This window comes from Cebus imitator, unplaced genomic scaffold (assembly GCF_001604975.1).
Source record: "Cebus imitator isolate Cc_AM_T3 unplaced genomic scaffold, Cebus_imitator-1.0 Scaffold91, whole genome shotgun sequence".
NCBI lineage: Eukaryota > Metazoa > Chordata > Mammalia > Primates > Cebidae > Cebus > Cebus imitator.
Window position 1 is genome coordinate 3,300,064 of NW_016107406.1, and position 13,261 is coordinate 3,313,324.

At 45.4% G+C, this 13,261-nt stretch overlaps 2 protein-coding genes across 5 annotated transcripts in view; both read right to left on the reverse strand.

Annotated features, from left to right (window-relative positions):
* NHEJ1 (non-homologous end joining factor 1) overlaps positions 1–9,849 on the reverse strand; it is an 89,806-nt gene extending 79,957 nt beyond the window's left edge. For 2 of the 4 annotated variants that reach the window (XM_017535209.2, XM_017535208.2), the window contains exons 1-3: positions 9,705–9,849; positions 6,599–6,775; positions 5,860–6,072 (exon numbers count right to left, since the gene is read on the reverse strand). In XM_017535209.2, coding sequence (XP_017390698.1) covers positions 5,860–6,072; positions 6,599–6,775 — 390 coding nt within the window. In that variant the 5' untranslated portion in view covers positions 9,705–9,849. Of the gene's footprint in view, positions 1–5,859; positions 6,073–6,598; positions 6,776–9,098; positions 9,661–9,704 lie in introns of those variants that run through there. The other 2 variants (XM_017535207.2, XM_017535206.2) reach the window with 2 other exon arrangements.
* Positions 9,850–10,733: 884 nt separating this feature from the next.
* The window catches only part of SLC23A3 (solute carrier family 23 member 3), a 9,791-nt gene continuing 7,263 nt past the window's right edge, over positions 10,734–13,261 (reverse strand). The window contains exons 8-10 of the mRNA XM_037740858.1: positions 12,979–13,146; positions 11,569–11,664; positions 10,734–11,474 (exon numbers count right to left, since the gene is read on the reverse strand). Coding sequence (XP_037596786.1) covers positions 11,179–11,474; positions 11,569–11,664; positions 12,979–13,146 — 560 coding nt within the window. The 3' untranslated portion in view covers positions 10,734–11,178. The remainder of the gene's footprint in view (positions 11,475–11,568; positions 11,665–12,978; positions 13,147–13,261) is intronic.

Below are 13,261 nucleotides of genomic sequence, written 5' to 3' on the forward strand. Positions count from 1 at the left end.
TTTTTTTTGAGATGTAGTCTGTCACCTAGGCTGGAGTGCAGTGGCCAATCTCGGCTCACTGCAACCTCCACCTACTGCAATTCTCCTGTCTCAGCCTCCTGAGTAACTGGGATTACAGGCACATGCCACCAGGCTTGGTTAATTTTTGTATTTTTTAGTAGAGATGGGGTTTCACCATGTTGGTCAGGCTAATCTGGAACTCCTGACCTCATGATCCACCTGCCTTGGCCTCCCAAAGTGTTAGGAGTACAGCTGTGAATCACCACGCCCAGCCCCCTCCCTTTAATTTATAGACAGCAATATATGAAGATAGACAGTTCATCAGTCAATTCAACAGATATCTACTGGGTTCCTAATATGTACTCTGACCCTATCAAGCTTCTGCCATCAAAGAGTTCACAACAGTTAAGGAGGTTAGGAAAATACATAGATATAATAGGAAGTATAATAGGAAGAATAATAGATATAAAAATAGGAGCTGCTAATCTTTTTCAGAGGAAAAGCTATTTATAATTTTCCCCCAAAGTCTTCAGATTTCTCATAGAAATGTCCGTAAGTCATTAGCAGGGGAGCAGAATGACCGGTCTCAATCTCAAGATGAATGAAGCTGGGTGTGCTGGTGCACACCTGTAATCCCAGCTACTCTAAAGGCTAAAGCGGGAGGATCACCTGAGCCCAGGAGTTCAAGACCAGCCTGGGCAACATGGTAAGACCCCCATCTCATAAACAAACAAACAAAAAAGATCAAGATGAATCATATCAGGTGATATAGTGAGGCTGGAGTACAGTACTGCAATCACAGCCTACTGCAGCCTTGAACTCCTAAGCTCAAGTGATTCTCCTACTTTGGCCTTCCAAGTAGCTATGACTACAGGCATGTGTCACCACACTCAGCTATTTTTTTTTTTTTTTTTTTGTAGATAGGGGTTTCACTGTTGCCCCGCCTGTCCCAAACTCCTGGTCTCAAGCAATCTTCCTGCCTTGGCGTCTCAAATTGCTGGGATTACAGGCATGAGCCATCATATCCAGCATCTCTTTTATTTATTTATTTTATTTTATTATTATTATTATTATTTTGAGACGGAGTCTCGCTCTGTCACCCGGGCTACAGTGCAATAGCACAATCTCTGCTCACTGCAGCCTCTGTCTCCTGGGTTCAAGCAATTCTCTTGCCTCAGGCTCCTGAGTAGCTGAGATTATAGGCATGCACCACCACGTCCAGCTAATTTTTGTATTTTTAGTAGAGATGCAGTTTTACCATGTTGGCCAGCCTAGTGTTGAACTCCTGACCTCAGGTGATCCGCCCGCCTCAGCCTCCCAAAGTGTGATGATTACAAGCATGAGTCACTATGCCCAGCTCCAGCATCTCTTTTAAAAAGAAAAGTTATAGAGTTGAAATATTTGCCCTCACAGTCCACTATAATGCTAAACATAAGTAAGATTACATATGTTCTTTTAATTAAGCCTGATGACTCGATGGTAAGGCTGTGGTTGGTTTCTTTTGCAGAAGAAGGAACTGAATCATAAAAATTCAGCACTTATCTAAATTAATACAAGCAGTCTCAAAGTGGCAGAGCTGAGTTACAAATTCATGTCTGCTGGTTCCAAAACCTGTCTCTTTCTGCCACTAAGAAACCTTTGGATGTGGCTCCTAGGAATCATAAAATGTCCAAAGATGTGACAAACCTGAAAGCCAAAATGTGGAATATCAAGAATTATATTAGATACTAGAAAGAACAGACAACAGGAAGGGGGAAGAGATGAAGTTTGTCATAAATGAAGATGGACTCAGTGTCAGAAAGCAGAGACCTGGGGCCAAGAACGGAGGCTTATGCCAGTAATTCCAACTCTTTGGGAAGCCAAGGTGAGAGGATCGCTTGAGCTGAGGAATTCAAGACCAACCTGGGCAACATGATGAGACCTCATCTCAAAATAAAAGGAGGGAGGGAGAAAGCAAACAAGCAAACAGAGACCCAAAACCTAATATATTCCATAATACCCTGTAGACTTAGGAATCATGAGCTTGTTAATGTAAGTATGTTGTGATGGAGAAGTATGAGGAACAGGTATTCTCCTCTCTCCTGTATAGCTGGAAGGAGTTAAGCTGCATGTCTCTGAAAGACAATTTGGCATTATGTTATTTGGCAAAATTAAAAGATACAAATATACCTTGACCCAGCTATTTCACTTCGGGGAATTTACTCACACATTTACATGCAGAAAAAGTATATACAAGGTTACTGTATACAACAACAAAAGACTTAGGTGTCTACTAAGAGTAGATCAATTAAATAACATTCATTAAATAAAATGCTATACTCCCATTGAAAAACACAAAGGCAGGTCCTCTGAATGTGTTGATATGAATAATTTCAAGGTTGTTTTTTTTTTGAGAAGGAGTCTCACTCGGTCGCCAGACTGGAGTACAGTGGCACAATCTTGGCTCACTGCAACTTCTGCCTCCGGGGTTCAAGCGATTCTCCTGCCTCAGCCTCCTGAGTAGCTGGAATTACAGGTGCACACCACCACACCTGGCTAATTTTTGTATTTTTAGTTCACCATGTTGGTCAGGCTGGTCTCGAACTCCTGACCTCATGATCCACCCCCCGCCCGCTTGGCCTCCTACAGTGCTGGGATTACAGGTGTAAGCCACCTCGCCTGACCTTTTTTTTTTTTTAAGGCTAGTCAAGTGAATCAGTGGGTAAGTTCTATAATCAAGTGAAAAAAAGAAGGTACTCAACACTGTGTACAGCATGATACTATTTGTAAAAAAATATACAACTACACAGATATATATTTGGTCATATGAGGATAAAATACAGTATGTACATATATAGCTTTAAGAATTCATGGCCAGGAGCAGTGGCTCACACCTGTAATCCCACCAGTTTGGGAGGCCAAGGCAGGTGGATCACCTGAGGTCGGGAGTTTGAGACCAGACTGATCAACATGGAGAAACCCCATCTCTACTAAAAATCCAAAATTAGCTGGGTGTGGTGGCGCATGCCTGTAATCTCAGCTACGCAGTTGGCTGAGGCAGGAGAATTGCTTGAACCCGAGAGGCGGAGGTTGCAGTGAGCCGATATCGCGCCATTGCCATTGCACTCCAGCCTGGGCAACAAGAGTGAAACTCTGTCTGAAAAAAAAAAAAAAAAAGAATTCACAAGAAGCCGATATTGGTAGTTGCTTTAGGGAAGGGAAAGGTGGGACTAGAGAAAGGGTAGAAAGATCTATTTTTTTCACTGTATACACTTAAATGTTGTTTGAAATGTTTGCCTTTTTCAAGAATTACTCATTCAAAAAAATTAAATGAAAACAATCACAAGAATGAGTTACAAACTAAAATTATGACTGTGTGACCTTACAGACATACACACAGACCTGAAATAGTATCCACCTACGTCCTTACCAGTGTACACTGGCTCTAACTTTTTCCATATAAAGCTTTCTCAGGTTCAGGGGTTTCCCTACGAGAGTATTCTTCTTTTAATTATAAGTATTTTATTTTAACTTAAAGCACAATTGTTCATCAATTATTCAAAGCTAATTTCTTTCTATGGCAAACCAAGATTCACCCCTCCCTAAACCCTGTTGTCTCTTTCCTTTATTGTACTTCTCCAATTAGAGGAATTTGCCTAGAATAGCTAGTTTTTCCTTACATACTTTTTTCCAATTATCATATCAGTATACTAGTGTTCCTTACTGTATTCTTTTGGAAAAAGAAACTATCAGAGCCCATCAGCCTCCAAGGAGAACTGCCTTCACAATTACATTACATATTCCGAATTTCTAGATCCATGTAATGAAAAAGGAGACTTAGCTATTGCTACTGATTCCCAAAGGCTGCCCGAATGGTTTGGGCCCAGAATAAACATTATTGAGGAAACACTGCCCCCTGGTGTTACTTAGGAAGTTTAAATGTGTTAAACGAAGTATGGGATGGGGCCAGCTCCTGCTTGTAATCCCAACACCTTGGGAGGCCAAGGTAGGAGGATTGCTTGAGGTGAGGATTTGAGACCCACCCTGGTCAACACAGACAGACCTCCATCTCTACAAATTTTTTTTCCCCATTTATTTATTTTATTGCATTTGAGGTTTCGGGGTACATGTGAAGAACATGCAAGATTGTGTGATTTTTTTTTTAATTGTATGTCTTTATTTTTAATTTAATTAATTTATTTTTATTTACAAGATGGAAAATTTCACAAGAAATTCTATTGAAATCAACAAATGTGAGTATATGCTAAGCACTGTTAATAGGCCTTATTAGCTCATAAATGAATGATAAGTAATTCCCTGGCACTCAGTTCTAGTTTTACTGGGCTCCAGATCAAAAATAAACAGCAGCAAACAGTTTCTCAAAAAGTCTTTCCATCCAGTCATCTATTGATGCCAAAGTATCACACATCCCCTGTGGGAAACTAAAGAAGAGAGACAAGGCCAGGTGGAGTGGCTCACACCTGTAATCCCAGCACTTTGGGAAGCCAAGGCAGGTGGATCACAAGGTCAGGAGATCAAGACCATTCTGGCCAACATGGTGAAACCCCATCTCTACTAAAATACAAAAAATTAGCCAGGCGTGGTGGCACATGCCTGTAGTCCCAGCTACTTGGGAGGCTGAGATAGGGGATTGCTTGAACCCAGGAGGCGGAGGTTGCAGTGAGCACTCTAGCCATTGCACTCTAGCCTGGCAGCAGAGCAAGACTCCGTCTTAAAAAGAGAGAGAGAGAGAGAAGAGACAAAAAATGATGTCCTCTTGTCTTCAGATCCTTCTGCTAACAAATCTATACCCTTAGGCCTCCCAAAGAAGACCCTGTCCCCTAAGTGCTACTGACTGAAGCCCTGTCTGCTATTCCAAAAAAACTAGTCTTTAACATCCACTCTGAATTTCTAATAACATCTCTTGGGAAACATAAAGCTAGGAGTGAGTAGAGGATATTTTCCTCCTAGTCTTTGAAAATGAGGCTTTGGATCACACTAATCTGGGATTCAGATTCTAGCTCATTTATTCATAAGCTGATGGCTTTGGACAAGTGACTTTCAATCTCAGTATCCTACTCTGAAAAACAGGGATAATAATACTTATCCTGAATGACAGTTGTAAGGATTAAATGGTGAGATAATGTTTATAAAGGTACCTAACAGTAGTACATATTCTACCCTCTTGCCAGAATAATCTTGACAAACCACGGACTGGATCGTGTTAATTCCTGTTTAAAGTTTTTCAATGAATCCTGTTGCTTTTGGGATAAAATCCAAACTCAGGATCCTTCAAGATCTGGCCACTGCCTCCCTCATTCCTCATGCCTTCCTATCTACACAGCAGTCATGAAGTTCCCAAACGTGCCCCACACTTACACATCTCTATACCTCTTGCCTACAATGACTTTTCTATTTATTTTCTCCTAGCTAGCTCCTACTCATCTTCAAAACTCACCTCAGTAACAGTCTCCTCAAAGAGGTTTTCTCCAATCCTCAACCATCCAGGGTCTACTGCAATCAAAGAACCTATCATACTTGATCATAATTTGCCATTTATCTGTCATCTCACTAGATTATGAACTCCAGGAAGAGGCTATATTGTTTCATGTCTGGATAACCAACAATTAGCCCATAGTAGATGCTTTTAAAATGCTGAATAAATAAACGAATGCATAAAAACACCCAATACTCTGCTTCTTTTGCAAGGAAGGGAAATATAACAGTCAAGAATCCTTTCGGCCTTCTGTCTTGTCAAGGAAAGTTTTCTGATTAGAGAAGAATTTCAAACAAGATTTGCAAAAAATATAAAAGCACCTAAAGCTTCATGTCAAAGCAGCTGGCATCCTTCTCCCAACCTCATATTCGAATTGTACTTACCAGGGAAGGACTAGCTAGGATGCAGTGGAAATTCCAACAGAAGGGGAGGCCAGAGAGCTCACTCCGCACCCGTAAAATCAGTGTGTCTGCCACATGATCACAGGAGAAGGTAGCTTCGCTAGGGTGAGCAGCATCCTTCAACAATGGGCGAAGCAGATTATCCAAATGACAGAGGAAAGCTGCAGGAGGGGCAGTCAGCCGCTTGTTCAGCTCCTAAAGAGAGAGCAGTGGTACAGGGGAAGGGTGCTAAAAGGAAACGAATTCCGTCTTAAGTAACGGCAATGGAAAGCCCTGGTTAACATGAAGACAAAGGACATGAGAGGAAGGGGAAAGAAGAAACCAAAAAGGAGAGAGTCACAGAGATCTACTGGCCTACTTCACAATTCTGCCTTGGGCAAGATGAACTTACAGAAGGCCTATCAAGATCAAAGGATATATGTTATCATACACGGGGCACAGAAACTTTCTCTCTCTGTCAAAAAAAAAAGAAACTTTCCCTCTCTCTCTCTCTCTCTCTCTCTCACACACACACACACACACACACACACACACAGAGACACACACACAAAGATTCCAGGGCTATAGGTAGAAGTACAGGACATTAACTGGAATTGTCTCAACCCCATTCAACCTTCCTTCGGAACCTACAGACCAGTAAGCTGGTTGGCGTTAACATCCCTTCACTAGGAAAGAATGGGATCCCCCACCACCTCACAGCAGTATTTCTCTTCATACTTACCTTGGCTCGCTGGCTGACCACACTAGTGTCCACCTGTTCATGCCACACCTGTTGAAGATCTGAAACCAACAAGGCATAGCCCTGGTTGGTGATGAAAACCTTGGCCAAGAGGAAGTTCTCAGCAAGCTGTAGCCATGCCCACGGCTGCAGCAGCAGCCCTTGCTCCAGTTCCTCCATCTGCAAGAAAGTCCTAATTTAGTAAAGTGCCTCACGATCATGCTGGCCTAGGAAGGGCACCACCCAAACCACTCTGTATCAACTAAAATCTCAAGAAAATCCTCCCTGATAGAAAGCATGGATTTATGTTCTCCCAGTATACAATCAGCTGAGCACTGACCTTACTACCTCTTGGCCACTAAAAGTATATTTAAAATCTTGAGGTTTTTTTTTTTCCATATTACATTCCTAGAGGGCAAAAAATCTTTCTTCCATAGTGTTTAAGCCTCTGTTAATGTTAGTATGTCTGCTTTCTAATACTATAACATAATGTGGAAACCTAAACCCTTCTTGTTCCATCTCTATCACATTGCTAATAAATTTATGTCACTGCTATCCTTTCCCAGAACTAGAAGAGAAGTAATAGTTCTTGTCTTATAAAACATCATATAGATCATAGTGTCAGGGCCAGGAAATTCAAATTATTTGATCATTATCTAAAAACAAAGTTTAGGAAGCTCTCAGGATTTTTTTTAAATCCCTAAAACCGAGATTCTTCTTCTTTTTTTTTTTTTTGAGACGGAGTCCCGCTCTGTCGCCCAGGATGGAGTGCAATGGCATGATCTCAGCTCACTGCAACCTCTGACTCTGAAATCCTGGGTTCAAATGATTCTGTTGCCTCAACCTCCCCAGTAGTTGGGATTACAGGTGACTGCCACAACACCTGGCTAATTTTTTTGTATTTTTAGTAGAGAAGGGGTTTCTCCATGTTGGCCAGGCTGGTCTTAAACTCCTGACCTCAGGTCATCCGCGTCGGACTCCCAAAATGCTGGGACTATGAGCATGAGCCACCGCGCCTATCCCAAAGCAGAGATTCTTTTTTTTTTTTTGAGACGGAGTTTCACTCTTGTTACCCAGGCTGGAGTGCAATGGCGCGATCTCGGCTCACCGCAACCTCCGCCTCCCGGGTTCAGGCAATTCTCCTGCCTCAGCCTCCTGAGTAGCTGGGATTACAGGCACGCACCACCATGCCCAGCTAATTTTTTGTATTTTTAGTAGAGACGGGGTTTCACCATGTTGACCAGGATGGTCTCGATCTCTTGACCTCGTGATCCACCCGCCTCGGCCTCCCAAAGTGCTGGGATTACAGGCTTGAGCCACCGCGCCCGGCCTAGCAGAGATTCTTAATCTAGAGTCAATGCATGTGAATCCTCTAGAATTGTATGAAAATGTTGTGCGTACATGCATATATGCATGGGGAGGGGGAAGAGGTCTATATCTATCATCAAACTCTCAAAAGGATCAACGACACAAAAAAGAGCTAAGAACTTTTGTCCAGGAGCAACAGAAAAGATCTAAATTCCATTTCAACAAGAACCAGATTGACTAGGAAGTCATGAATACAAGGCAGAGCACATCATAGAGGTAAAGACTGAGTTAACTTCCGCAGAACTCATCCTCCAAGTTCCCACTCCAGTGCACCGCCACCAATGACATCACGCCCAACTGCACAGCCTGGAGGCCCCTACGCCAGCAGCTAAAGTAGTAGCCTTAACCTAGTAGACAGAACTATGGCTGCTTGACAGGGAATGTGATTATTTTTCCTGTGGCGGAGAAAAAAAAGATGACAGTTTCCTTCATTATTCCAGTCTCCAAATACAAAATGAGAAGTACCAGGAAGGAAAAATTTAGAATATAAATAATGAAATTCCTTATTAAGTCTGATTAACACGTCATTTCCATCTCAATCTAAACCATCATTCTTCCAAGCATAACCTAGTTTTCGAAATGTGACTTTATGACTTAACTTGTGACATAAAAATATATATATACACACATACACACACATATATATGGTGATTTTTATTTGTGGCAGCCTCAAAATCTTGAGTGTGGAGAAGAGTGTTTCCGTCACATTTCCCACACCCTGCTCTTACGGGGACCGAAGTGGTCATGGATGATTAAGCTGGTCCTAGCTGGACAAGAGCTCCGCATTGCCAAAGGTTACAAACACAAATAAAGTGGCCAAATCCTTTTATCTCCCTTGCAGGCACTCCCCAGTGTACTCTAAGAGTTGCCAAAATTGGGTTTACTATTCTAGCCCATTCCTTCGGAAAGCCTGGAAGCTCAGAACCCTCAAATTGATGGGTTTTGTTTGTTTGTTGGCTAAAGGGGGAGGAGTTGAAAATGTGGCCACGAGTAAGCGGCCCTATAAAAAGGCCTGATGTTACATTGGGCACCAGACCCGAGCTGCCTGCTCCCACTACACGCGTCCCGTTCTGCGTCCGAAGCCTCTATATTTCACCCTTTTCATTTTGCCTTCAAGGCTGCCTTTAACTTTCACATTAACTAGATTCACGGGTTTAGTTCTCTTGAGAGGAGGAGCGCTGAGGGGCATCCAGGTGGAGAGGTCCCTCGAGAACTGTTTGTCTACACCGAGCTCCGCTCCTCAGCCGAGACCCCTCTGGGCAGTTCCTCCGAAGCCCTGCAGAGGGTAGTAGGGCCCCAGAGAGCATTCAGGCTGGGCCCCGCCCAGTTCCCCCTGGGAGAGCGCTAACCCTAGGTCCCATCATCAAAAGCCCCACCCCAGAAGCCACCAGGCGTCCTGCTTCAATCCGCCCCGGCTAGAAGAGCCTTCACCGTCCGCCTTCCCATTTCTACAGCACTGGCTGCACTGGGGCGTGGTCGGGACCCTTCAAGGGGCAACAAACCGGCCACCTGCAGCTTCGTCGTACCAAACAGGGTGCCAAGGAATAACCCCACCACTCACGCCGGGCCGCAGCCGGCGGACTGCGCAGGCGCGGCCCCGCCCACCACCGGAGGCCTGCCCGGGTACCCAGCAGCGCGCGCTCCCTCCTGGGAGAAAGCGCTCCAGCCAGGCCAAACCCGCAGCGTCTGAGCGGCCCCTCGCTGGCTGGCTCCGGCGGGCCTCCAGCACGAGCCCACCTACCGTCAGCGGCCGCGGGAGCTCCCACCCTCCTTGCCGCACGCACGCGCTCCTGCCCGCCCGCGCAAACCGAAAGGCCTAGAATAGAGGCCGATCTCCACCCCCCCGCCGAGATGAGGCAGGGTTTTGAAACACAGGGGCGGGGCCTATGCCTGGCGTGGGTGGGGCTTCGGGGCCGGGGACAATGATGTGAGAGGAGCACCGCAGTGGCCTGGGTAACTGGAGGAGAGACCGGGTGGCCAGCTAGTAGTCACGCTGGCAGAGTAGAAAGAATAGCGGGCTAGACGGCTGGAGAAAGAAGCCCAGGTTTGGGTTTGTCAAACTCGAGTCACTTCTTTTCCCACCCCTACCTGTCCAGCCTCCTTTTTTTTTTTTTTTTGAGACAGAGTCTCACTCTGTCACCAGGCGCCAGGCTGGAATGCAGTGGCACAGTCTCGGCTCACTGCAACCTCCACCTCCCGGGTTCAAGCAGTTCTCCTGCCTCAGCCTCCCGAGTAGCTGGGACTGCAGGTACGCGCCACCACGCCCAGCTAATTTTGTATTTTTAGTAGAGACGGGGTTTCAACATGTTGGCCAGGATGGTCTCGATCTCTTGACCTCGTGATCCGCCCGCCTCAGCCTCCCAAAGTGCTGGGATTACAGGCTTCAGCCACCGCGCCCTGCCCCAGTCTCCTTTTAACAAAATGAAGGGATTGAACTTCAAGAATCTCTCAGGTCCTCCACCAGCACTAGATTTGAAGGAAGGCGCCTCCCAGGCATAAGTCCCATAGTCTGACCTCATCCTTTACCTCTCCTGCCTCATTTCTCTATCGTTCCCGTACTTACGCTCCCTCACTACTGAGAAATTTCAAATGCCTCAGCTATATTGGACTTTGTACAAGTCACGGCTTTGCTCAAGCTGGACCCCGAACCTAAAAAATTCTCTACAACCATTTTCCAAAACCAAAAATCTTCCCCACTTGTCAAGGCCACCCTCAGTGCTGCTTCTTGCATAAAGCCTTTCCCACTGTCCCCAATCAGAATTCATTATCCTTTCCTCTTTGCTCCCACAGCATTATTTTAATCTATTACAGACTGCTTTCTGCTTTGCATTTTCATAATTACACAGGTCTTTTTAACCCGTGAATGCCTTAAGAGGGCATGGACCCTGTCTTATCTATATCTAGCTCCAGGACCTTGCACATGGAAGATGCTCAATAAGTATTCAAGTGAATGCTGGGGTTCAAGTGGCATTGATAGTACACAGGCAAAAATCTCATTCATTTATGGTCCACTAAATCATGGCCTTTGTTCTGGAACAGTTAGGCCTAATTAAGACAAGTAAAGGCAACCCATCCTATTGGGAAATGGAATCTCTAGGTGGGCCCATGTAATACAAACACATATACCCTTTGCCTATGAGAAAGAACAGCTTGGAGCTGACTCTCCAGCAGATGAGTTAGGGCTAAACTACCCAGGGCAGAAGTAGGAGTGCTGGTCATTTCTGGGACCTGAATCCTTCTCTGCTAGATTCAGGGCATGGCTCCCCTAAGCCAGGCAGCAAGTCTGCCATCTCTTCTGGCTCGGAGGAGCCTCCTTCCTCATCCCCAGGGTCTTCAGGCAGTGGGCAGAGGCAGTGGAGAGGCTGGGGGATGCAGAGACACAGGTTTTGGATGTGGAAAGGAAGTCCGTACACTTGAGCAGCCTTCTCCCTGGACTTCTGAGGCATTCGAGCCTCTTGGGCAGTGAAAGAAGATGGTATCCCTTGACTTAGGCCTCGCTCAAGCTGTGTGCCTGCAAAAGAGAGGTTTGTCAGGCCATTACCCAACCCAGGGAGTGATGGCTTTCTGGCCATTCCCCAGTCTGCTAGGGCCTGGCCTCAACTTACCAGGAATCGTGTTCTCTAGTAGGAAGCCCGAGAGTCCAGCCAGGAAGATGGGCTGCGTCAGCAGTGAATGCAGTAATACATCCAAGGGGCTCCAGCCTATGAAGGGTTGGGGCCAGGCAGGAAGGGAGCTCTGATTCTATATCCAGGCCCAGGAATCTTACCCTCGCAAATGTAAACCTAAGTCTTGGACTAAGGACAGATCTTTCTGAATTGTCATTTCATCCCCCTCACCCTTTGTCTCACTATTCTCCACTTTCCAAATCCAGGCCTTTCCCACAGGGTTTCTGCTCAACACCCTATGTTCTGATCATCCACATACCCTCCATATAGGCTTTGACTGCTCCAGGATCCCTTTCTCTAGAAAGCTTAGTATTTAAGTCGCAACCTCTCATCGCTCTTTTTTTTCTTTTTTTTTTTTATACAGTGTCTTGCTCTGTCGCCAGGCCCCAGGCTGGAGTGCAATGGCACAATCTTGACTCACTGCAACTTTCGCTTCCCAGGTTCAAGCAATCCTTCTGCCTCAAACTCCCAAATAACTGGGAGTACAGGCACACGCCACCACGCCCAGCTAATTTTTATATTTTAGTAGAGACAGGGTTTCACCATGTTGGCCAGGATGGTCTCAATCTTTTGACCTCGTGATCGGCCCGCCTCGGACTCTCAAAGTGCTGGGATTACAGGTGTGAGCCACCGCACCCGGCCTCATCTCCCATTTTTTTTCCTCTATGTTCTATCCTGGGTTTTTCAACCTCAGTCCTACTGACATTTTGGACCAGATAATTCTTTGTTGGGGGTACCGGTGCAGGGGTATGTCCTGTTCATTCTAGGATGTTTAGCAGCATCTTTCTATACCCTAAACACTAGTAACAACCCCCCCTTCCTCCATTTGTAACAGCCCAAAATGCCTCCAGACATTGCCAAATGTCCCCATGGGGGCAAAATCACCCAGTTGAGAACTACTGTTCTAGACAAATTAAGCAATTTACTGCTCTCAGGACATATCCTAAGACCTCCTACTTCTGTGTCTTTGTATAAATGATGGTTCCTCCATCAAGAGTGACCTTCTTCTCACCAAAGATGTTTAAAACTTACCATCCTTCATGACCAGCTCTGTTACTGGCTCACCTCAAACAGAAGCCATCTCTCTTGCCACTGAGCACTGTAGCTCTTTATCTTAACCTGCCCTGTGATTTTCCTACACATCTCATCTCTTTTGCTATACTGTAACAAAGGCAGGCATCTTTGTGTCCCAAATGGCTAGGATGGTGCTCAATAAATATTTGTTAAACAAATGGATGAATTATTTACATCAAAGCCCAGAGAAGGCTGTGGGGCCAGGAGTCAGGGGAGCCTGAAGCCTCAACTCCTTGCTTTCCTGCTCCTGAGCAACTCCTCTTCCATTCCACCTACCTGTGCTGAACAGGATCGGGGCGTCCCGAAACCATCTTGGGAGCAGCAGGGCCATGAAGATGGAGAAGCCCACAATGAAGATATTTCGCCCAGAGTCTATGTCAGCCAGGTAGAAGCTGGAGAATCCAGCAGACAAAACCACAGCCTGGGTCACCCCCAGCACCCCACCTGTCTCATACAGAAGAAATCAAGGGGGTCAGCAGGGGTTAAGGGGGCTCACATAGCATGGAGCATTGCAGGGCAAGCAGGTTGTGATGGGGAAAGAAAACCAAGAGACTGATTT